Source organism: Schistocerca serialis, chromosome 1, assembly GCF_023864345.2.
Source record: "Schistocerca serialis cubense isolate TAMUIC-IGC-003099 chromosome 1, iqSchSeri2.2, whole genome shotgun sequence".
NCBI lineage: Eukaryota > Metazoa > Arthropoda > Insecta > Orthoptera > Acrididae > Schistocerca > Schistocerca serialis.
In genome coordinates, this window is record NC_064638.1 from 871,480,072 (window position 1) to 871,507,141 (window position 27,070).

The 27,070-nt window shown below is 39.3% G+C and overlaps 1 protein-coding gene across 2 annotated transcripts in view; it reads left to right on the plus strand.

Moving 5' to 3' along the window:
* LOC126486030 (MLX-interacting protein) overlaps positions 1-27,070 on the plus strand; it is a 452,104-nt gene that overhangs the window by 236,434 nt on the left and 188,600 nt on the right. For both annotated transcript variants that reach the window (XM_050108920.1, XM_050108919.1), the window contains exon 7: positions 4,358-4,525. In XM_050108920.1, coding sequence (XP_049964877.1) covers positions 4,358-4,525 — 168 coding nt within the window. The remainder of the gene's footprint in view (positions 1-4,357; positions 4,526-27,070) is intronic.

A 27,070-nucleotide genomic window follows, 5' to 3' on the forward strand; every position in this document is an offset into this window, starting at 1 on the left:
CTCCCAGTACCTACTGCAACCTACATCCTTCTGAATCTGCTTAGTGTATTCATCTCTTGGTCTCTCTCTACAATTTTTACCCTCCACACTGCCCTCCAGTACTAAATAGGTGATCCCTTGATGCCTCAGAACATGTCCGACCAACCGGTCCCTTCTTCTAGTCAAGTTGTGCCACAAACTTCTCTTCTCCCCAATCCTATTCAATACCTCCCCATTAGTTGTGTGATCTACCCATCTAATCTTCAGCGTTCTTCTGTAGCACCACATTTCGAAAGCTTCTGTTCTCTTCTTGTCCAAACTACTTATCGTCCATGTTTCGCTTCCATACAAGGCTACACTCCATACAAATACTTTCAGAAACGACTTCCTGACACTTAAATCAATACTCGATGTTAACAAATTTCTCTTCTTTAGAAACGCTTTCCTTGCCATTGCCAGTCTACATTTTATATCCTCTCTACTTCGACCATCATCAGTTATTTTGCTCCCCAAATAGCAAAACTCCTTTACTACTTTAAGGGTCTCATTTCCTAATCTAATTCCCTCGGCATCACCCGACTTAATTCGACTACATTCCATTATCCCCGTTTTGCTTTTGTTGATGTTGATCTTATACCCTCCTTTCAAGATACTATCCATTCCTTTCAACTGCTCTTCCAAGTCCTTTGCTGTCTGTTACAGAATCGCAATGTCATTGGTGAACCTCAAGGTTTTTATTTCTGCTCCATGGATTTTAATACCTACTCCAAATTTTTCTTTTGTTTCCTTCACTGCTTGCTCAATAACACTGGGGAGGGGCTACAACCCTGTCTCACTCCCTTCCCAACCACTGCTTCCCTTTCATGTCCCTCGACTGTTATAACTGCCATCTGGCTTCTGTACAAAATGTAAATAGCCTTTCGCTCCCTGTATTTTACCCCTGCCACCTTCAGAATTTGAAAGAGAGTATTCCAGTCAACATTGTCAAAAGCTTTCTCTAAGTCTATAAATGCTAGAAACGTAGGTTTGCCTTTCCTTAATCTAGCTTCTAAGATAAGTCGTAGGGTCAGTATTTCTACAGAATCCAAACTGATCTTCCCCAAGATAAACTTCTACTAGTTTTTCCATTCGTGTGTAAAGAATTCGCGTTAGTATTTTGCAGCCGTTAACTGATAGTTCGGTAATTTTCATAGCTGCCAACACTTTTTTTTTTGGAATTATTATAGTCTTTTTGAAGTCTGAGGGTAGTTCGCCTGTCTCATACATCTTGCTCACCAGATGGTACAGTTTTGTCAGGACTGGCCCTCCCAAGGGTGTCAGTAGTTCTAATGGAATGTTGTCTACTCCCGGGGCCTTGTTTCGACTCGGGTCTTTCAGTGCTCTGTCAAAGTCTTCACGCAGTGTCATATCTCCCATTTCATCTTCATCTACATCCTCTTCCATTTCCATACTATTGTCCTCTAGTACATCGCCCTTGTATAGACCCTCTATATACTCCGTCCACTCTTCTGCTTTCCCTTCATTGTTTAACTGGATTTCCATCTGAGCTCTTGATATTCATACAAGTGGTTCTCTTTTCTCCAAAGATCTCTTTAATTTTCCTGTAGGCAGTATCTATCTTACCCCTCGTGAGATAAGCCTCTACATCCTTACATTTGTCCCCTAGCCGTTTTGCACTTCCTGTCGATCTCATTTTTGAGACGTTTGTATTCCTTTTTGCCTGCTTCATTTACTGCATGTTTATATTTTCTCCTTTCATCAATCAAATTCAATATTTCTTCTGTTACCCAAGGATTTCTACTAGCCCTCGTCTTTTTACCTACTTGATCCTCTGCTGCCTTCACTACTTCACTCCTGAGAGCCACCCATTCTTCTTCTACTGTATTTCTTTCTCCCATTCCTGTCAATTGTTCCCTTATGCTCTCCCTGAAACTCTGTACAACCTCTGGTTTAGTCAGTTTATCCAGGTCCCATCTCCTTAAATTCCCACCTTTTTGCAGTTTCTTCAGTTTTAATCTACAGTTCATAACCAATAGATTGTGGTCAGAGTCCATATCTGCCCCTGGAAATGTCTTACAATTTAAAACCTGGTTCCTAAATCTCTGTCTTGCCATTATATAATCTATCTGAAACCTGTCAGTATCTCCAGGCTTTTTCCATGTATACAACCTTCTTTTATGGTTCTTGAACCAAGTGTTAGCTATGATTAAGTTGTGCTCTGTGCAAAATTCTACCAGGCGGCTTCCGCTTTCATTTCTTACCCCCAATCCATATTCACCTACTACGTTTCCTTCTCTCCCTTTTCCTACTACCGAATTCGTCACCCCAGACTATTAAATTTTCGTCTCCCTTCACTATCTGAATAATTTCTTTTATTTGATCATACATTTCTTCGTCATCTGCAGAGCTAGTTGGCATATAAACTTGTACTACTGTAGTAGTGTGGTCGTGTCTATCTTGGTCACAATAATGCGTTCGCTATGCTGTTTGTAGTAGCTTACCTGCACTCCTATTTTTTTTATTCATTATTAAACCTACTCCTGCATTACCCCTATTTGATTTTGTATTTATAACCCTGTATTTGTCTGACCAAAAGTCTTGTTCCTCCTGCCACCAAACTTCACTAATTCCCACTATATCTAATTTTAACCTATCCATTTCCCTTTTTAAATTTTCCAACCTATCAGCCCGATTAAGGGATCTGACATTCCACGCTCCGATCTGTAGAATGCCAGTTTTCTTTCTCCTGATAAAGATGTCCTCTTGAGTAGTCCCTGCCGGGGGATCTGAACAGGGGACTATTTTACTTCCAGAATATTTTACACAAGAGGATGATCTTTTCATGTTTTATGCTATATTACATAAAGCGAAATGAAATATTTCATGGTATGCTTAAAAAGCACACTAATACACCTATTTACCAAGTAATCAGTACTAAACTAAATGCTGTTGTAATCTAAAATAACTTATCTTTATGACTTGCGCTGGTCGCATGGCTTCAGGGCAATAGATTATTCGTTTGTTAAAATGTAGTGTGGAACTGAGGGGCTTAAACAATTCAACCCTAACTTCTGGTAGGCTTAGGCTGCCTTTAATTGAGCCCTGGAAAGAGGAATACCATGCCTTTTATTCTGCCACAAGTTGCCCAGCTGGTATTCTTCCGCAGTACCAAGTCAGCAGAAAATTCTTAAATTCCTTGCAACTGTTCCACTCCCAGCCCCATGGCTCATACGCCTCTACTGTGGGAGCTTTATTTTATATGAACATGTCTCATAGCCAGGTATGAAAGTGTGTTTGCAACACGAGCCCTCCACAGATACTCCCATTTCTTTGGCATAATCCAGTGATGAATATTATATGATAACAAAGACCAGGTATTTTTCACAATTTGATCTGTAGTATCGTATTCTATAGCCATTCTCCAGAGACAGTCTTCCACATGGCGTACATCAACTGGCATCTATCTTAGGCACCTGCTCGATGTGTGGTAGAGAGGGGGAAGGACACCTTTCATATTGCCAAGCCTTACAGAGAGTCGCTGCAGATAGTTATTAATATAGTTGTATCATTGCCGAAGTATTGCTGCAGCAGAGTCAGGAGGATTGTACCTATAGCCATCCTGTGTGCCTCACATCAAGGCACCAGCAACTATACTGAATGTCATTGGCTGGCAACAGTTCGTGGAGGTGAATACCCAGAATAGTTCTAAACTGGGACATTTGATGTGGGACTTGTTATAATAAATCAGTAATAAAAACTACAACCTTTTTCACAATAATTCTGGTGTACTCATTTATAAGCAGCATCATGGCAGAGTTCATTCAACATTTCGCGTGTACTGTACACAATTTAGTCCAAGTATGGAACGGGAGTGAATTTAATCCCTTTTTGTGCTTGCCTCTTCTGTATGCAAAATGACCTGCCTTCAGTTTGGTTTTAAGAGCTCCCTTGCCTTGCTGGTCCACCTCCCCCACTGCTGTTCTATACATCTATGTTACTCACCTCCTCAACCTATTCCACCAAATACACCAACTTATTTCTAAGTCATTATTTTTCATTCCTTCTGGCACAAATTCTTACAAATGTTGTAAACGGGAAGCTTGATAAAAAATCTGGCGTCGGAATGTAACACTCAGAATCATGTCTTATCAGTATCTACAAGATGGTTTGCTGTACAGTGGGGTGAATTGGTAAATTAATGCCGAAGAAAAGTGTGGACATTGGAACTAAGGATATAATATTTCATCTTTGTATTATTAAGTGGAAATTAGCTAATGTTATCAATGTTTCTTTCGAATACCATCTCTTTCATAGCTCAAGTATCTATTTTCGTGAAATGTGCATTTTTTTTTAATAGTCGCACTTCCTTCTGCTGCAGAGCTGCTGTCTTATTCTAAACTGCCAGCTGTGCCTGAGGAGAGTACTACATCCACAGTGTTCGATTCTGCAAGCAACACAAGTGGAGTGGATGTTTTGGCAGATCCTCTTGCTGGTATTCCCACTGCCACATACAGCTCTCAGCAGCAGGATCCAGTGTTCACCCAAGGTTTGTCCACAATTGTATTGTTATAAACATAAGTTGAGGTCATCATAAGGTACATCACATTAAATAGTGTATTCTGAGCTTTGAGAATTGAAATATTTTTATAAAGGGTGAAAGTGCTGAAGGGTAGGTTAAATCTCTCGATGTAGACCCAGAGGAATAGTTTAGCAGCTGTACAAAAAACACATGCCGATATTAGTGAAGTAGGCAACAAATTATATTAATTTGGTAAAGAGATAACAGGGCAGAAATTGTCACTTGTAGTGTGCCAGGAGCAGCAACTGAAATTAGTAATGGAACTCATTAATTTCAACAAGCTGCCACCGCAGCAGTTCATAATGGTGTGGTTTGCAGTTTGATTGCTCCTTGACTATCCAGATATTGACGTGTTGATCTTTCATGTATCACAGAAGTATGCATCTGTACTCTTGACCACCACTGGTGACTATTCGATCTTATCAAATATTCCCAGGTATTCTGCTTTGAATGAATTCCATGTAAAAATGTCATTAAATCATATGTGTAAAAATTAAGAGGAGTGTGATGTGCACAGAAAGGAAATGGTTGAGGGTTGACAAGCAGAGCTGAGAGTGAGAGAAGATAAAAAAAAAATTACAATGTGAAACAAGATGAGCAGTATACCAGTATAGAGTTTCAGTGTCTTAGTACTCGTGGAAAGTACAAATAAATAAATTCAGTACATAGTTCTATGGAAGATATAACTTGCTCACAGTGGTGTACAACTGTTGATTGTTGAAAAATACAGGCACTTTGGTTTCTGTCATTAGTCATGAGTTCAGAGACGATGCCACCAGAGATTTCAGAGTTACTAAAAAAGGGTTAGCTTGTATGTGTAAGTCATGTCCAGTGCTCTGTATTTATATGGTATTCACATTTTCTCTGTCATTTAATGGTCACAGACTCTCTCTCCCTACGTCTGTCAACATGCCACATTTCTGCATCTACACTCTGCTATCCACCTTACATTGTTGCAGCCTCTGTTCAACTCTTTTAGGAATATGGGAGGAACAGATGTTAGTGAGCCTCGATTAAATCTCTCCAAGCTGCACAATGGTTTCTTCCAGTGGCAGATGTGTCACAGGAATGAGATGAGCACTTAGTAAATGAACTCATGATGAAACGTGCAGCTTTTCTTTGAAACACTCATTTTTAATCATTTGTGGTAACAGTCCTCTTATGATGAGCTGTTCCTAAGAATCAGTTGAACAAGAGTGTCATAAAAATGTAGTCACAACAGAGTGTACTAACAAAAACAATACTTCTCATCACAGAACCACATATATTGAGAAATAGCAAAAAGTCAGAGATATTCCTCCAAAGAATAAACAGATAGTCTCTCATCCTCCCCACCCTAATCAACCTCTTAGAGGTCCGGCGGCACAGGACAACTGATGGTGTGCAGAGGATTATTGTTCTTATCCTGCTCATCTCTCCCTGGTAGTGCTCTCTCTGTTCTGGCCTCCTTCCAGTTGTGTCGTGGACGCATTTCCCCTTGTACTAGAACGTTGTCTCCAGGACAGAATTTTGAGTCATCGTAGTGGACATTTAAATTCATGGAACTTCCTCAGTTCCACAAATGTTCTTTCATCCAACATTTCCAAAAGCTGTCAGAGAGTTGCTGCCTCAGCCAAAATTCTTTTGCTAAGTTCGTTTTTGATGTAGGAATTGTCAAGAGTTCTCTCCAGTCAGTAAATGGGAAGGGGTCAGTGCATCTGCATCATCTCATTGTGTGACAGCCCTAGAGTTAACTGTAGCTTTAGTACTAATGAGGGTGGTGTTCAGTAATTCTTCACTGAGCCTTCCTCAGGCAACCGCTTATAGGTCTTGCCATCTTTCCCACCACGCTGCGCATGAGGCAATGATTTTCCATGTAATACCATGGTGGGCAAGAAAGTGGCAAGGTTTTGTGGTGGCCTTCCAATGCTGTGCTTGTTCTACATTTGCAAAATTTAATGTTTTCACATCCTTTTTTTGTGAGTCGTATGGGCTTGTCCATGTCTTCCAGTGAATCACTGGAGTGACTCGAGAAACTTATCTGTTGACAAGTGTGTACAGAGGTTGAGGTGCACTGCTTGTGCAGTAGCTCATACGATAGAGCAGTATGTGACTTGTGCATTTCTCTTCTGATTGTAGTGAATAATTGTCCAGCAAAGTATATCCCTGTTACAGCTAATGGTTAGGAGGCAAAACTTGTTCAAATGACAGTGGTGCTTCAATCTGTTGCACTCACAGTTTCTCCAGGATCTGAAATGACAACCAAAAGTGTAGGACTCTTTTGATTGCCTAATGAGCTCTGATTATCCAAAATTCAATTTGGAGTTTGGACCATAAAGAATGAGCACCAAAGTGATGAAAGGAAAAAGTGTGTCTCTCAAATAACAAATTGCTTGAAATGGTGGAAACCGTCAAGAAGCACTGGATGTTTTTGTTCCCCATCAAGGCTAGTGCAATGTTGTTGACCCTCTAGGCATATCAGTCCGTATTCCACGAAAAGGCTGTACCAGCAATGTTATACTCTCTTGGCAGTGGTAAGTTATTTTAAAGCATTTGGTGTTCTTCAGCAAAGGAGTCTCTCTGGACTACTCATATCCAAAACATTTGTATAGCTGATAGCTCAGTGGCTGTAACCTTTCTCGAAGATTTCTCCTTCTGACGAATGTTATGTAGAAAACAGTATGTCCATGCTGCAATATGAATGAGCCTCCAGTATGATCTGAATTCAGATAGGTTCATGAGGATAGTCACTGCAGATATCGACAGAACTTGGCTATGATTTTTCTTTGTCTTCTCTGCAGGATGTAGTCAGTGTACTGTCAAAGTATCAGATTGACCAACACTCAGGAGGGCAAGCAAGCCAAGGCAGTCCATGCCACAAAATTTGAAGGGGGCTTATTTGACATCCGAGGAGTCCTCATGAAAGATATCAGCAGAGTTGTCTTGTGCTGAGCAGTGTCTCCACTGTGTAAGAGTTATGTGAGTTTGTATCTCTGTTACATAATTACAAAAAAATTTCTTCCATCTGTTTGGATCACTAGCATCTGTCCACAATATTACACGAACGATTTTAAATTCTGCTGCATGACAGAAGTAATCAGATGTAACAAAGTAGTCAAGTTCCTATTATTGCCACTAAAAGTTCCAATTGTGGCAAGGTTACCTTCTTAATAGGAGCAAGTTTGTGCTTGCTACAAACTAAATGAGTTGGACGTTATTTTCTAAGTCTGTACAAATGTGCAGAGCTGCACCATATGTCCTGGAATAACAATTTTCTAACAAGAGGAACAGGGGAGAACTGTCCATGTGGTTCATAGATCCTAACTGTACACCGCAAGAACTGACTAGTGACTTGATCTTATGACGACTTTCTGGTAACTTCTCTGTGGTTGCTTCAGAAGTAATCATCCATGGTGTTCCAACCTACACCTAAAACTTGAGTCTGTGTGGGGGTTCTCACCCTTTGGATCTCCAGATAATTTTATGTTGTTTGGAGTTGGTAGCCCATTTTGATAAGGAGAGGCCGATTAGTTTCATTAGGACTACTAGTTCATAGTGTAGGTGATCACCGAATTACCACTTCCTACTGTGATCGTAAAGTCATCCATGTATGTATTCAGTTTGTAAGTGGCACCACGGTGGGAAATAATGTACACTTGGCAGCATGCTGTCTTAACGTTGCCGAGTGTAGAAATGGGCTACAGGTCAGCCCGAATGGGAGCTCGGTGAAGCATATTGTATTGCAATGTGTAAAATGTAAATGTAAACTGTGATTTATTAGTCTCATTACATACATTGTACAGATCATATGATCTGTTGTACAGGAAACACGTCAAGTTTAGCAAAAATATAATGTATAATGATTTACAGAAATTCTTTTGGCACTACTTTAAGAATAATGCCAGTAAATGCAACACTACAGTATTTACTATAAATTAACAGTTTACCGATTTCCTTTGTTGTACACAGACAACACTGCAATATTAGCTACAGATTTTTGTTGTTCAAAGTGTCAGAGACTATCTTCCATGAAATCTTCAGTGGTGTAGCAACATTTCTTAATTAAAATATTTTGGAGTAAACTTTTCAGTGAACGAAGGTCCATTGTTAACATGTTTCTTCCTTTTAATTTGTTACATATTTTTAGCCCCATGTACAGTGGTGTCCGAGCATAAAGATTTAAGTTTGCGAAAGAAATTTGAAGTTTTCGTTGTGACGAGTATCATAGCGATGCTTAAAACAAAACCTTCCGAGATTATGTTGATCATTGTATACAAAAATCAAAATTTCAAAAATGTGCAACAAAGTAATTGTTAGTATATTTAATTTCTTGAACAATGGGCTACATGACTTATTTTTGTGGGCAGCACACATTTCTAACGATTTGCTTCTGAATAATTAGTAGCCTTGTACTGCTTCTAGAGTTTCTCCAGAAAATTATCCCATACCGAATAACAGATTCAAAATAACTGTGGTAGACTGTCTTTCTTGTGGCACCAGATAAATAAACATTGCAAAAGCTAGGGAATTTAATTTATTTGCCAGGAAGTCTATATGTGCCTTCCAGTTTAAACTTTTATCAAGGTTTAGGCCCAAGAATTTCTCATGGCTCACTTCTGTCATCAGTTTATTATTATGGGCTATTTGTACAGGACATATTGTTGACACTTTAGAGACAAATTGCATCATCTGTGTCTTATGGACATTGAGCTTTAGTCAGTTTTTATGGAACCAGGATTCCAGTTTCCCCAGAACATTTTGTATACACTCTGGAATCTTGTCTATTGTATCATTTTCTATCTGGACTGAGGTATCATCTGTGAACAAGACTGAATGAGCATCAATATTTATTGGTAAATCATTTATATACAACAAGAACGTTCAAGGACCCAGTATTGAACCCTGTGGAACTCCTTGGGAAATTGTTTTCCATTTGGAGTGGTAGTTAACTGAATTTGATGTTAAAATAACTCTTTGTTTCCTTTCTGTCAGATAAGAGTTGAACCACTGTAATGCAGTATCTTCGATCCCATAGCTCTTCAGTTTGTGAAGTAATAATGAGTGGTTCACGAAGTCAAAGGCTTTCGTTAGATCACAGAATATTCCTGAGACTTTTGTACCCTGGTCTAGTGATGTGCTTATTTTTTCTGTAAATTCTCTGATGGCATTTATGGTGCTTTTTCCTCTTTTAAAGCCAAACTGATTTGTACAAATACTATCGTTTACTGTAAGGAAATTTTCTAGTTGTTTGCCACAAGTTTTTCAAATATTTTAGAAAAAATGGGAAGGAGAGAATAGGCCAGTAGTTTCCCATATCTTCTGGTGATCCCTTTTTAAATAATGGCTTAGTCTCTGCATATTTTAGGACATCTGGGAAAGATCCATGTTCAAAGGACTGGTTTACAATAATAGTCAGTAGGTATGAAATAATATGGCGTACTTCCTTGATTACCATGGAAGGTATTCCATCTCATCCAGCTGAATAATGATAATATTCTCTCTTCCACATCTTTCTGAGTGCGTTTTCTGATTTTTTAAAACAAATGTCATCTCTATGCCTGAAAATCATATTGTCCTGATGGGCTGCCATGCCTACATCAGATTTTGCTATATTGACAAAGAAATCATTGAAGCAGTTTGACATTGAAACATGATTTACAATAATATCAACATGAAACCTAATTTGAGAAATTTCTTGGTCTTTAACATTGACTCCCAACTCTGATTTCATAATAGACCAGACTGCCTTTATTTTATTTCTTTGTTTATGAATATACTATTTGCCAGTTTTTTTGCTGCCAGTATCACTTTTTTGAATATAGTCTTACAGCACTTAACATAAGTTACAAAATTAGGGTTTCTATTTACTTTGAGCTCATTGTGCAGCTGTTTTTTTTCTGGCACTTGAAATTTTCATACCTGGTGTAATCCAATTTTGTTTATTCCTGACTCTCTTTTGATAGGATTTTGGGAGAAATGTTTTATTGAATACACCCAAAAAACAATTTGGAAATTTATCAAAATTTTTATTGCTTGAATCACAGTGGTCTAAAGGCCAGCGTATAACCCTTCACATATCACAAAACAACTCCCTAAATTTTCTTTGCTAAAATTCCTTCTTATATAAGATTCAGATTCAGATTTTAGTTTCTCTGTTTTGGGGAACTATAGAAACAAAGCTGAGTGATCAGATATCCCCAGATCCTTGTATCATCAAACCGATAATTTGTAACGATATTATCTATGCAGGTTGCTCATAGTAAAGTTTAACTTGAAGCCAGATTTTTGGATTAAATCATGAAATTTTTCAATGTCACTGCTTTCAATTAATGTATTTAAGTTGAAGTCCCCTGCAGTCACAATTTTTTTTTTATTTTTTTTTTTTAATTTTCTTATTTTATTTTATTTTTTTTTTTTTTTAGTTTATCTAAGTGATATTGAAATTTTTCTAAGAACAATTTAGTAGCAGAACTCCCACTAATTTTGTAAATTGATATTATCACAGTATTTAAATCACACAGCTCTACACAACAGCTTTCAAAAATACATTCTTCATTTAGATAACTAAAATCTTCTTTCACTTTAAAGTGTTTAAGGAGGAATGCAGTAAGATACAGGAGCCCCCACGAGATTTGTTTTTCTACAAAAGCTGCTGGCAAGTTTGAAATTACTAATTTTATTTAGAACGTCTACACATTCTTGCATTATCCATCATTTGAAGATATCCTGTTTTCTTCTGGATAATTATGAACCAGAAGAATGTGATGAAGTCTTTGTCTTCTTCATGCAAGATCAATCGAAAGAATGCCTGTGTGATGTCCATGACAATAGCAATGGAATGTAGTCTGAATCACAGTAAAATTCCTAAGGTCTCAAGTAGTAGATTCGGTGCTGCCTCAAGCATCTCGTTCAGAGGAGAGGAATTGCTTTTGTGAGACGATACATCAAAGACTATCCTCCTCTTGGTCTTCCCACATTTCTCTATCCTCATTGCATAATGAGGGAGATAAAACAGTGCCTTCTCTGAGAGTTAAGTGATACAGTTGCCTAAAGGCTTCTTGATGTTGAAATCTTGTCCCCAGGTGGTTGACTCATTTCTCTGAAGTCAGTCTGCAGTTGGGAGGGTTTAGTCCTGTCTTTGGGAAGTGAAACCACTGCTTGTTGATCCATTCTACAGAAAGATGCTCTGAATTCCTCAAGAAGTCTCCTGTCCTCGTTGCTCATGGATCGATCTTGATTGGCAGTAATTCTTATAGTCTCCAAGTCTCAAAAGCATTTGAAGTCATTATCCGAGGGCAGAGTAGACCAGTCAGAATGAACGAAATTTACCAGAGTTACATGCACACAGGCTCGTGACTTGTTTCCTCTAAGTAATCAGCCACATATGGAAGAAACTAACACTAAAGATTCAGAGATGTCTATTGGGGAACTGTCCTTCACTGATTTATAACAAAAATTGCCTCCTATGAGAATATCCACGGCAAATATTTCGTTGGTGGGTTTTTGGATCTGTTATTGTAATCTTACAGGCGTATGATAAACACGTTATATGTTGTGGAACAGGTGGCTAGTGTGAAATCAAATGACAGGGTCGCCACAGGTTCTGGAAACAGGGAATGTCAGGGAGTTTCACACACATCATGGAAATAAAAAATTAATAAATAAAAACTGGAAATATCTCATTTTTGTCTCTGTAGATGAAATGGTTTGTTTACTGTGGTGTCATGCATCATTGCGGGCTAGGTGTAGCTGAGTATGTGTGCCACTTCTCCATTCCCTCATTACTACTGTTTCTCCCCATCCTACCACTCCTCTCAGCTTGCAGCAGTCAGTGCTGCCATCACTTCTTGTTGCTAGCCTAGCAGCTGTGGGCGAGGGGCATGAGGAGTGTATTGTATTGTATTGCATATTTATTGGTCCTGTGAATCATACACTGTACAGGGGTACATAATGGTATAGGACAAGTCAAATAATTTGCAATAAAGTTTAACAGAAAAAAGCTGTTGTATGGTTTTCAGTATATAGCAATATAACTCTAACATATGGGAATAACATTTCACAAGTAAATTTTACACGCACACATTTCGTACTTTTGGCCTTGATTATACAGACACACACATATATGTAATAGACCACATGTAATACACAAATAAATCTAATGTACACATTTCTTATTTTGGCCTTAATTGTATAAACTATTTAAATTTTTCACATATTTACATTGTAGATAAAAATTCATTAGCACTGTAGTAACAATTCTGTAGCAAGTAGTCACTCACTGCAGTTTTGAATTTATGCATGCCAGTTATTGCCTTAATTTCTTTAGGTAGTTTGTTATACAGTTTTTTTCCTGCTTGCAAGGGTCCTTTTTGTTTTAGTGTTGTATGTGAAAACTGCATATGTAAATCTTGATTATTTCTTGTGTTGTATGAATGGATATTTTGCTTTTTTGGAGCAATCTTGTTATTTTCATCTACGATTTTCCTTTGTTTGGATCTGATTCTCAGAGACTGTAGACTCAGAAGCATTAGGCATGTGTTGTGTCTGAGGGAATGTGTCTGTGCTCTTGTTTTCTGACAAAAGCTATGAATGAAAATTTAGTTGTGAGAGGATGATTGTCTTTTCCATGTGCATGTCTGTGGCTCAGCAATCATCTTTATGGTGAATTGCTACCTATCCTCATTATTATTGATTCTCAGAGAATTTGTTCAAGTTATCTGTTGCATGGATTGATCACCACAGTCTCATTTCATCGAAATGCTGCCAGTGGCTCGCAAATAGCTGGCCACACAATTGGATTACCATGACAGGCCAAAACTGCAGGCTGTTTCTGCAGGTATCTGTAATGGTTTGGACCTGCCGATCTGAAGCCATTCGGGTTCCCACCAATGTGCAAACCCTGCCCATCGAATCTAGTCTTACTGATCAGCCCACAGGACAGGTCTGTTTAATTGTGGCGTAATGCAGCACATTTTTGTGGTTTTTCCATGGACCCAAGACTGCAGTGCTCCTCGGCAGGCGAGAGGCCAAGGGTGATGGAGTTCAGGAATTTCGACACTTTCACAACAAGTATGTTGTGCAGTGTGGCATTTTATTGACATTTTATTTTTTCTAGTACATATTGGCACTACAAAAGTAGTGTATATGTTTGAAAGTATGGACGATAAGAAGAAGAAAATTGTGTCAGTTGATGGCGGTTTGCGCATTATGTACTCATATATTTCTCGAAAGAAAAATCGAGCAATACCTGTAAAATAATAGGTATAACACAGTGGGCAATAACTGAGAATAACGAACATAATAGAACCAACATTTAATTGGTGGTCACCTACAGTGTTAGTTTACACAATTCTTCCCCTGCTTATACTTTTTTTTCAAGAGGCCTACTTTCTTCTGAGGTTATTTCTGAAATCAGTGAAGGTATTTTAAATCTGTCTTGCGACTCCAAGGAAATGCATATTTTTGTCACCAAATGTGTTTCATTTTATTGAAGTAAAATAACATCAATGGTCTTAATGAAACACACATACCATTTGGCTTGCTTTTTCATAACACTATCTTTTTTAGATATTTCCTCGTTTGCACTTTTGTTTCTTGTACCATAGCGGCAAAGATAGAATGTCAAGTTACATCTTAACTTACCCTTGAGATATCAGAGCTTTTTAGGGAAAAATCATAAAACTTGTCTGGAGATCAGAATAAGATCAGGGAGTTTCACTTGGGGAAAATTGTAGCAACCCTGAATGAAGACTTTCAAAGGCAATGAGTGACACTAAAGAATTCTTCCAAAGCCCTTTCATATTAAACTGAATAAAACTGCAGTGATGTGAAGGTAATAGGCTTTGATTCAAATGAACAAATAGTTATTTCCTTCTGATCGAAGGTCTGCAATTTCAAATCCTCAATCAGTGACTTTGCTGTGAAGCTCGGTTGGCTTCTTGTGTTTAGCACACATTGAGTCGTCCTACTCAGGCTTGTAGGTCTGAGACTCTTACTTGCACCATCTAATGATGCATGACACTGTGAAGAGCAACAACTGTTTTTCCCACGGAAGTAATGTTTATCTGAGCCACAGAAGTCTTAGTACCCTTTTCTTCATCACAAATGGACTTATGATGTAGCTGCCTATGCATAGCACACTGAGCTTTTGCCTTCTGCCTCCAATCTGAAACTATATAACCATGTTGGGAACGAAGAAAACCAGTTTATGTATTCAATCACTGATACAACACAGTCTTCTTATAGTCTTGTTTGCTGTAGCCCCGATATTCAAAGAAGATGCAGAATGGTTCTTGTACTACTACACTTTCTGGGTTGGTCTTTTAGATTTCACATGAATATGTAGTGTGGCAGCCATGGAGGGAGTAGTGGAAATAACATCACATATGTTGTGTGTGATAAGTGCCCCCATACACTCCCATGCTTCAAAACTCAATCATCTGCAAAATACCCCCTTTAGATACTCCGTACTCTTGATGTGAATTACTCAGTGGTGGCAATTGTCCTCCAGAAAAGTGTGGAGAATTTTCGGTATGAGGACTCTACCATATTCATCCACATCTTCCCCAAGAAACCAGAGAGATGGAATACATCACTGGTATTCAGTTAATGTCGGACTGAGTTCCTCTGGGATGGCCAACTGAATGGGTTTTATGGCTTCTATGTACTCTGTAGGAACAGGAAAAATTCACATTTTGTGATAAATGCAAAATTGATAGGAATTTTGCCTCAAAATGCAAAAACGCAAAATTATGTCACTATTTCATTGCTTATGGAAGCCGTATGAACTACTTTCTCAGATATAGCTTTATTTTCTGCATGTCGTTGTTGTGGTCTTCAGTCCTGAGACTGGTTTGATGCAGCTCTCCATGCTACTCTATCCTGTGCAAGCTTCTTCATCTCCCAGTACTTACTGCAACCTACATCCTTCTGAATCTGCTTAGTGTATTCATCTCTTGGTCTCCCTCTACAATTTTTACCCTCCATGCTGCCCTCCAGTACTAAATTGGAGATCCCTTGATGCCTCAGAACATGTCCTACCAAATGTTCCCTTCTTCTAGTCAAGTTGTGCCACAAACTTCTCTTCTCCCCAATCCTATTCAATACCTCCCCATTAGTTGTGTGATCTACCCATCTAATCTTCAGCATTCTTCTGTAGCACCACATTTCGAAAGCTTCTATTCTCTTCTTGTCTAAACTTTTATCATCCATGTTTCACTTCCATACACGGCTACACTCCATACAAATACTTTCAGAAACGAGTTCCTGACACTTAAATCAATGCTCAATGTTAACAAATTTCTCTTCTTTAGAAATGCTTTCCTTGCCATTGCTAGTCTACATTTTATATCCTCTCTACTTCGACCATCATCAGTTATTTTGCTCCCCAAATAGCAAAACTCCTTTACTACTTCAAGTGTCTCATTTCCTAATCTAATTCCCTCAGCATCACCTGACTTAATTCGACTACATTCCATTATCCTTGTTTTGCTTTTGTTGATGTTCATCTTATACCCTCCTTTCAAGGCACTATCCATTCCTTTCAACTGCTCTTCCAAGTCCTTTGCTGTCTCTGACAGAATTACAATGTCATTGCCAAACCTCAAAGTTTTTATTTCTTCTCCATGGATTTTAATTCCTACTCCGAACTTTTCTTTTTTTTCCTTTACGGCTTGCTCAATATACAGATTGAATAGTATCGGGGAGAGGCTACAACCCTGTCTCACTCCCTTCCCAACCACTGCTTCCCTTTCATGTCCCAATTTTCAGTTACTGATACTGTACACCATCTGTCAAAGCCCAGTTTCAAAAGATAATGTGCATAAGAACCTGTATCCAAATAAAAACTTTATGAACACAACAATGTATCATTGCACACAATGATCTGGTGCCATGCTGTTGTGAACGTTTAAATGGCCTATTTAACACTTTGCTGTCCCAACGTCCCGTACAAATTTATTCACTTGTCGCCGGCAGTGCTAATTCGGATTACTTGGCTTGTTGCCGGCCATTCTTGACATTATCGGGAGATTATAAATTGTTAAGTTTTACTAATCTCATCATTAGTTCTTATGAGTTCTCAACCCTGTTCCCCTACTTTCATGAAATTTCTAGGCTATACATACGTAAATAAACACAATATTTGTTTATTTCATATATTTGTTTATTTGCATTGTCTTTGGTACTTAGTATTTCTCTTTCATATGATATGCTGCAAAACAGTCTCCAAGATGTAACGTAACTCCATAAACTTGCACATTAAGTTTATTGTTCTTTTTTGTTTTTGAAACATACATGGCAGTTTCTTCGTTTTCATTTATTCGTTTCAGAAATAAGTATTAGATGGTGTTGCTTTATGTGACCGTAAAGTTTGTCAACCGGATCATGATGGGACATAAGCGATGTAATGGCAACCTCCAAGTTTCACTCAGAAGCAGGTACATGGTCTTTTATCCACGCATCAGACACTTTCAATAAAAAATCATGAAATTGGAGACTCTTATGTTCTGTATTGAAATACTGACATGTACGGAATGCATTAAATAATGCGTGATTAAAGAGGTACATGCAAGCATTGTTTGATCATTTTATAGTTTTTCTGTATATAGGGCTAATAACTCAAATATTGGTCTGCCCGGTCCACTCCTTTCATGTATTTGCTGTAGCCTAATATACTTTCAAGTTTTTTTTATTGTGTAATTGATTTTTCTACATTTTCTTTGAGTGTCAGTCAAAGCGTCAGTATTGTAGAGATCATTCATATCACTTTACTTTTTGAAGGTCTCCATACCTGGGCGAGTACTTCCACCTTTCTGTTCATGACAAGCTTCAAACACATTGACTTTTGTGTGCTTTAATTTTTCCAGAAATTCTCTATTTTGGCGTATCGTTCCACATACTCGAATTTTCTTTTCAAGAAACTTCTCTGCAAGTTCTACAGTGCTATAATAATTATCCATGTAGAGGTGATGCCACTTTCCATAAGAAGGTGTCAATAACCAAAATATCCACAGGTGTACTGCCGGTCTACAGTGTCCAACGGGCACAATATTTCAGTGATCGTACATGTCGCCATCATCAGGTGAACTGATGGACTGAGCTCCTGTGAATGTGCCGGTACGGAGATCCGTACGCTATGGCTGCTCAGGGGCAACTGGGTTCGGTCGCGGCGGTGACCGATTTAAATACCCTCCGCCCGCGGCGCACTCCCTCCGCCATCCGCGCCCCGCGCCACGGTCACGCAGTGGAACAGATTGCGACGACGTCTGAGGTGACGTCGGTGTGATGGCTCTGTCCGCCGTGGTCGTCAGAACTTTACGTTTGCTCGATTTACTCTTGATTAACCCAATCGCTGGTTCCCAAGCCTTGCTAAGATTATAGCCACAGTCACGGTTTACGAGGTTGTCATTGGTGCGAATTTCACAGGAGCTCAGTCAGTTCACCTGATGATGGCGACATGTATGATCGCAGAAATATTGTGTCCGTTGGACACTGTAGACCGGCAGTACACGCGTGGATATTTTGACTGTCAAATACGCCAGGAGAAACTCAAGAATCACAAGGTGTCAATAGTTCCATCACATTTTGCTAAGGGCTGTCCAGTGCCGGAATATATCTTGAATGAGAAAATGTATTCTGTACTTGAATCACACAGAATCCGAATGAGTATGCCATATTTGGTAGTTTTCGACGAATTGTGAACTTTAAAATTTAATCGCCAACACCACAGTATCATTCCTTCTTCAATTGAGATGTTTTGATTTAGATTAAACATTTCTTTAAACTTTTTGGAAAATAATTAATTATGAATTGCACTTTGAAAAGCCAGTCGGCATTATCCAATTTATTGTTCATGTTGGAAAAATGTAAAAATGATAATATTTGTCTGATTCGGTTATGGGACATCGTTTTATGAGATATGTGTGTGTCTGTCAATGGATTCGTTGACCAATAATCATCGATACTTGCTTTTTTTTACAATTCCTATAAGGATAGCAAGCCCAAACCATTTTCTAAGTTCAGGTCCCATAACGTTGACAGATTTGGCATTTTTTTGATCCTGTTTCCTTCTATTGCATTTTTGACTGTAGTACTTGTTGGTTTCGTTGCTAATATATTCAAATAGATTGCTCCCAGTATATAATTCTGTGATATCCTTGACACTGTGTGTATCTTTGGGAAGTATGTTTGAACCCGGAGATTCTTCAAATTTATTATTGGTCCTCGGTAAATCAAAGTCTGACCACTGTGCACTGTCTTCTTCATCTGATTCATCCGAATCAGTTGGCAACCGTAGCATTTGCCCAATCCTTCTTGGACATATTTCACTATCTTCTGACAATTCTGCTTCACTTCCATTTTTTGGATCTCCAATGTCTTTTTCCCAATCGGCCAAGTCATCGGGAATGTTAGACAAGACTTCCACACATTCAAAATAACTAATCATACTGTCTCTTTCGTCTGCCATGATGAAAAGGCACAAGTACTTATAAAAACAAAAAACTTGTTGATGTGTGTAATTTATTGTTACCTAAACAAAACACCAACAGAATATAAAAGATACTGAAGTGCTGTTGCCGGCCACTGTGCAATACTATGCTCAAGACACCACTGTGGTGTCACCGGCCACTGAGCGATACTATGCACATGACAAAACTGTCGTCTCGCTGGCCGTTGATTGCTATTTTGTGCACAACACCACTGTGGTGTCACCGGACGGCATAATGTTAAGATACACACTATGTAATGCAACGTTGTAGTTATCAGCTATGGGACATAGCATTTTACACCTAAGAAATGCTCAGAAGATGGTATAATGTGGACACTTTTGTCATGGCAAATTAGGTGGTGAACGTTTTGTACTGTGGTCGCATCGAATACCGCTAGTGATCGTGCCTGAACTAAGTCATTAATGGTAACCTCAACAAGCAGTCGCACAGTAGCCATCCCAGAATTCCTTGGTTTGTGCATTTCTTTTCTTATTTTGAAAAAAAGTGAAGTGACTAGTCCTGGTCTATCATGGATTTTGACTACCACCCTTACAACACCAGAAGAGATCAGCAATCCCTGTAACAATGTGTCAGTCCTGCTGTAGGCTGCTTCATTGCTGCAGGGAGGTGGGGTCTGTTCCCTTGCTCTTCTCCTCTGCTGTCTGGCGGTCAAAATTCTAGTTTGTTTACACTCGTGGCTATCTGCTACTATAGCCAATAGCGCCCGCACTAACTTTTTTGGACTGTGCTGAAATCCTTCCCCTAACGCAAAAATCATATTACTGTACGGTCAGCTGTACTTCTGCACTAAGTACCTTGTCAGTTCAATTTTTAGCGTTGTCAGGCATGGGGCCCACAGCTATGAATGCCTACAAACGGTCAAAATTAATGTTGTTGTTGTGGTCTTCAGTCCTGAGACTGGTTTGATGCAGCTCTCCATGCTACTCTATCCTGTGCAAGCTTCTTCATCTCCCAGTACCTACTGCAACCTACATCCTTCTGAATCTGCTTGGTGTATTCATCTCTTGGTCTCTCTCTACGATTTTTACCCTCCTCGCTGCCCTCCAGTACTAAATTGGTGATCCCTTGATGCCTCAGAACATGTCCTACCAACCGATCCCTTCTTCTAGTCAAGTTGTGCCACAAGCTTCTCTTCTCCCCAATCCTATTCAACACCTCCTCATCAGTTATGTGATCTACCCATCTAATCTTCAGCATTCTTCTGTAGCACCACATTTCGAAAGCTTCTATTCTCTTCTTGTCTAAACTATTTATCTTCAATGTTTCACTTCCATACATGGCTACACTCCATACAAATACTTTCAGAAACGAGTTCCTGACACTTAAATCAATACTCGATGTTAACAAATTTCTCTTCTTCAGAAACACTTTCCTTGCCATTGCCAGTCTACATGTTATATCCTCTCTACTTTGACCATCATCAGTTATTTTGCTCCCCAAATAGCAAAACTCCTTTACTACTTTAAGTGTCTCATTTCCTAATCTAATACCCTCAACATCACCCGACTTAATTCGACTACATTCCATTATCCTTGTTTTGCTTTTGTTGATGTTCATCTCATATCCTCCTTTCAAGACACTATCCATTCCATTCAACTGCTCTTCCAAGTCCTTTGCTGTCTCTGACAGAATTACAATGTCATCGGCGAACCTCAAAGTTTTTATTTCTTCTCCATGGATTTTAATACCTACTACGAATTTTTCTTTTGTTTCCTTCACTGCTTGGTCAATATACAGATTGAATAACATCGGGGAGAGGCTACAATCCTGTCTCACTCCCTTCCCAACCACTGCTTCCCTTTCATGCCCCTCAACTCTTATAACTGCCATTTGGTTTGTATACAAATTGTAAATAGCCTTTCGCTCCCTATATTTTACCCCTGCCACCTTCAGAATTTGAAAGAGAGTATTCCAGTCAACATTGTCAAAAGCTTTCTCTAAGTCTACAAATGCTAGAAACGTAGGTTTGCCTTTCCGTAATCTAGCTTCTAAGATAAGCCGTAGGGTCAGTATTGCCTCACATGTTCCAATATCTCTTCGGAATCCAAACTGATCTTTCCCAAGGTTGGCTGCTACTAGTTTTTCCATTCGTCTGTAGAGAATTCGTGTCAGTATTTTGCAGCCAAGACTTATTAAACTGATAGTTCGGTAATTTTCACATCTGTCAACACCTGCTTTCTTTGGGATTAGAATTATTATGTTCTTCTTGAAGTCTGAGGCTATTTCGCCTGTCTCATACATCTTGCTCACCTGATGGTAGAGTTTTGTCAGGACTGGCTCTCCCAAGGCCGTCAGTAGTTCGAATGGAATGTTGTCTACTCCTGGGGCCTTGTTTCGACTTAGGTCTTTCAGTGCTCTGTCAAACTCTTCACGCAGTATCATATCTCCCATTTGATCTTCATCTACATCCTCTTCCATTTCCATAATATTGTCCTCAAGTACATCGCCCTTGTATAGACCCTCTATATACTCCTTCCACCTTTCTGCTTTCCCTTCTTTGCTTAGAACTGGGTTTCCATCTTGATATTCATACAAGTGGCTCTCTTTTCTCCAAAGGTCTCTTTAATTTTCCTGTAGGCAGTATCTATCTTACCCCTAGTGAGATAAGCCTCTATGTCCTTACATTTATCCTCTAGCCATCCCTGCTTAGCCATTTGCACTTCCTGTCGATCTCACTTTTGAGACGTTTGTATTCCTTTTTGCCTGCTTCATTTACTGCATTTTTATATTTTCTCCTTTCGTCAATTAAATTCAATATTTCTTCTGTTACCCAAGGATTTGTACTAGCCCTCGTCTTTTTACCTACTTGATCCTCGGCTACCTTCACTACTTCATCCCTCAAAGCTACCCATTCTTCTTCTACTGTATTTCTTTCCCCCATTCCTGCCATTTGTTCCCTTACGCTCTCCCTGAAACTCTCTACAACCTCTGGTTCTTTCAGTTTATCCAGGTCCCATCTCCTTAAATTCCCGCCTTTTTGCAGTTTCTTCAGTTTCAATCTACAGTTCATAACCAATAGATTGTGGTCAGAGCCCACATCTGCCCCTAGAAATGCCTTACAATTTAAAACCTGGTTCCTAAATCTCTGTCTTACCATTATATAATCTATCTGAAATCTGCCAGTATCTCCAGGCTTCTTCCATGTAGACAACCTTCTTTTATGATTCTTGAACCAAGTGTTAGCAATGATTAAGTTGTGCTCTGCGCAAAATTCTACCAGGTGGCTTCCTCTTTCATTTATTACCCCCAATCCATATTCACCTACTACGTTTCCTTCTCTCCCTTTTCCTACTACCGAATTCCAGTCACCCATGACTATTAAATTTTCGTCTCCCTTCACTATCTGAATAATTTCTTTTATTTGATCATACATTTCTTCAATTTCTTCGTCATCTGCAGAGCTAGTTGGCATATAAACTTGTACTACTGTAGTAGGTGTGGGCTTCGTGTCTATCTTGGCCACAATAATGCGTTCACTATGCTGTTTGTAGTAGCTTACCCACATTCCTATTTTTTTACTCATTATTAAACCTACTTCTGCATTACCCCTATTTGACTTTTTATGTATAACCCTGTATTCGCCTGACCAAAAGTCTTGTTCCTCCTGCCACCGAACTTCATTAATTCCCACTATATCTAACTTTAACTTATCCATTTCCCTTTTTAAATTTTATAACCTACCTGCCCGATTAAGGGATCTGACATTCCACGTTCCGATCCGTTGAACGCCAGTTTTCTTTCTCCTGATAATGACGTCCCCTTGAGTAGTCCCCACCCGGAGATCCGAATGGGGGAATATTTTACCCAAGAGGACGCCGTCATCATTAACCATACAGTAAAGCTGCATGCCCTCGGGAAAAATTACGGCTGTAGTTTCCCCTTGCTTTCAACCGTTCGCAGTACCAGCACAGCAAGGCCGTTTTGGTTAGTGTTACAAGGCCAGATCAGTCAATCATCCAGAGTGTTGCCCCTGCAACTACTGAAAAGTCTGCTGCCCCTCTTCAGGAACCACGCGTTTGTCTGGCCACTCAACAGTTGTGGTTGCACCTATGGTACGACTATCTGTATCGCTGAGGCACGCAAGCCTCCTCACCAACGGCAAGGTCCATGGTTCATGGGGGGGGGGGGGGGGGGGTCAAAATTAATAGTCTCCAGATTTTCTAATCATCAAATTGGGCGGGAAGAGACAAACAATGCCCAGAAACACTTTAATTCAGTGATACATTCAGTTCACTGGCGGAAAAATGCTGCTGCTTTCCAACAGAACAGTCCTTCTTGAAAGCTGAAATACTGCCAAACCAGGAATACAAAGGCCACTTCAGAAGAAAAAGTGCTCAAGTTTTTGCAAAAGCAAACAGTTCAGTCAAAATGTTCACAATCCCCACTCTTTTAACAGTCAGTTTCAAGAAACTAAGGCTTTGTTTGTCTGCACTAATGTAGTGTGATAACCTTTTATAAGTGCATCTAATCACTTACAAAATTTTACCAGAACAGATGTGAACTGCCACGAATAGATGCGAATGTTGCCAAAAATAGATGCTGTATTTTCTGGTCACTGGTAATCTGGGTGGGACTGAATGATCTGTTCATTGTTGCCATAACAAGATTGGAGGATCCTCTTCATTTCTGTGCATACCTCGGCCATATCTCGGCTATCACCTGTTGGCAAAAAGTGAAACTATTTTTCAGCATACTCCGTGAGCACACTGATTGATGCACATACCTACAATGTTTCAGCATTCTGTGATGGATACAGCCTGTACTGTAGCACTCAGTACACCATGAGTTTAATGTATTTAGATAAAAAGTTTTATATGTCTACAGGACTCATTTCATTTATTTTCATTGACTATGAGGCTTCCACAGTGGTGGGATTAAACCCATAGCACACATTTTATGGTTTAACCTCACTTTATTTTGTTGTGTTTTACTGTTTTTTAATTTTGATGTAATCTGTGTAACTTCACTTTTAATTTTTTAATTTATTTGTGTTGTAGATCTGAGGATAGTCAATGCCAGCCCAAAACCAGTAACTTTGTTTGAAGTTAGTGTGATTGTGTCAAACAGTAAATTATTTTCAAAACAATCATCACTATAGTCTTCAAACAATGGAAAATCCAGGATGGAATGTAACAATATTGTCAAAGGGAAATTTGCTACTCACAATATGGTGGAAATGCTGAGTTGCAGATAAGCACAATAAAAAGACTGTCACAAATAATAGCAGCCCCGTCAGCCAAAAAAATCAGTAACAGCTTGCACTGTACGTGCTTGAACATTGTCCTGCAAAATGATGGTTAGGTCCTGCAGAAAGTGTCATCACTTCTGTCTCTATGCTGTTCATTTTTGGAACACAACCTATGACCAGCTTAGAGACAGAAGTGGTGAAACTTTCTGCAGCTTCTGACCATCATTTTGCTGGACAATGCTCAAACACGTACGGTGCAAGCTGTTACTGATTTATTTGACAGATGGGGTTGCTAAGTGCTGTACCACCTACTGCACTCCTCTGACCTACGCCCTCGTGAGTTCAACTCGATTTCTAAACTGAAGGAAATACTTCAAAGCATTCGCTTCAGAACTGCTACAAATTGTTGGGCAATAGACTACATCACTCAAGCTGTCAACACAACTGGCTCTGCTAAGAGTATCCTATGACTTCCACATCACTGGCAACAGGTTATACACAATGCTGCTGACTACTTTGAATGATATTAAAACTTTGAAACAGGTATCTATTTTGTACGAGCTGTAAATAAATAGTTGCCACTATTAAAGTTCCAACCCTCGTAGTTGAGAAGTGTAGGCTAATGGATGTTTACTGCCACCTGCATTCTTGTGTAACAGTATCATTCAGTGCCAGACTGACACCCCTCATACCAGTATAATTTGTCTTCTACGTTATTCATTGCTAGGTGTGAGATGAATCTAAGATTCTATTTCAAGGTTTCAAAGTCTCTGTCACAGTTGTGCAACCAAACATGTGACACCTTTTTATCTCAGATAGTTAAAAGAATACAGTATTTGGGATGCACTTGAAGTAAAATTTATTTAGTAGTTGATCCTCCCTAGGAACACTTGTAATTCTATGTTCTTGGGAATGGATTGTTCCTCAAAGGCTTTTAAATGCTTCTTGGTTTGATTTATAACTTTCATATTAAAAGACATCCAAATATTTGATGCCTTTAACAGAGAAATTATATTTTTCTAACTTTCTCTATAATCTTCCTTCCATCAATTTTGGAGACTGTGTATAAATAATTTAAATGTTTCTCTAAAGCATTTACTACTGATTCTGTCAACAGCTGCAGTATGGTCTATCATCTTGCTCCCATTAATTTTGGAGAGAGCCTATAAATAATTTAAGTGTTTCTTTTTAACCATTTATTAATGATTCTGTCAACAATTGCAGTATTTATACTAGGTGACTTGTTCCAAACATTACAGATTCATTTTCAAGCCCAGCCTATTGAGGCTGCACCATGTCACTCTGATTTTGACTTGGTAAGAGGCACATGTGTATTATGGCATTCATTCTTGATACATTTACACAACCTCTGTTGCCACCTTGATGTCCACTGTCAGTGGAGCCTCTGTAGGCTAGTTTTGAAAATGAACCTGTAAGATTTGAAACTAGTTGCCTCATATAAATACTGCAACTGTTGATACAATCATTAATAAACACTTTAAGAAATTTAATAAAGTTGCTAGTTCCCTGTCAACAAAATGTTGCAAATGAAAAATTAAGTGTTTCCGCCATTGTTGTTTCTTGAAGACTTCCACATCCAGAACAAGGAAGACACCATGAGCAGGGATTTCCTTTGGCTGTACAGAAGGGCAATAAAGATTTTTAAACATGCCAATAATTTTAAACAGGAGTAGATTGTGAAACTGAATGGTATCTGGATCCCAGTGCTGAGGAAGATATGTGTAGGAATAGTGGGTAACAGCAACTGACAATTACCAGATGTGTCCAAGGTTTTTGAAAGCATGAAGCATCAACCTTTTCTAAGGGGGCACATGGAAATTAACTATTACTGCTGCCAGCAGTGAGCCAGGATATTAATCAAGGCTGAGATACATCAAACAGGTTAAAATGGATACAGGCTGCAGAAGCTATATAGTTATGTAGAGGTAAAGCAGCTTGCACTGAATAAACTGGCAGTGGAGAGATGCATCACACTGGAGACTTCAATAGAACACACACAACCATCTGAAGTATAATGGATCATGCGGGAAAGTGTAGACAAGCTGCTCTCTGCTGGAGGTGGGTGGGGGTGCAGATGACGTAGACAGCCAATTGGTTGCCAATACTCTTTATTATCAGTCATACATGAATGTAGAGCAGTGTATCGAGAGCAGGTGGTCGGCGATGTCCCTCGGACCTGAGCATGCTGGCAAAGATGCACTAGCAGCATCCGGCATATCTGTGGTGCAACAACAAGACAGCCAGTAGCTAGGGCTAGACTGGTGTGCGTGGTAGGACTACCCAGTTGACAAACTCGGAACTGCAGGCTGGAGAGCTATGGTGGGCAGTGGCGATTCTCCTTAAGGTGGAGATGACTGGAACTCACAGTGTGGCCCGAACCATAAGGTGGCAACTTGAGTGCTGGCTGCCAAAGCAAAGGCAATCAGACAACAGTCATGGCTACGGCATAAGTGTGGCAACGACTGGCACGGGATGTGCATGTTAGTATGGCTCAGCTGTATTGTTGAGGGATGCGCTGCCTTGGAGCTTTAAATACAGGGTGTACATAAAGTCCAGGAACACTTTCAATTCACAAGAACTAAACATTGTATGGATGTCATACATATTGCATTTTGAAGAGAAACTCTGAAAGTTTTTTTTTTTTTACAGACATTCAGTATGCGAACCATGAGTGACCCGGCAGATGCCAATACGGTAATCAAATTCTTGCCATACCCATCCCAGCATGGCATCTTCGACTGTGGCAGTCACTTCCCGTATTCTCTCCTGGAACTCTGCTACATCACGTGGTAGAGGCAGTACATACACCAGATC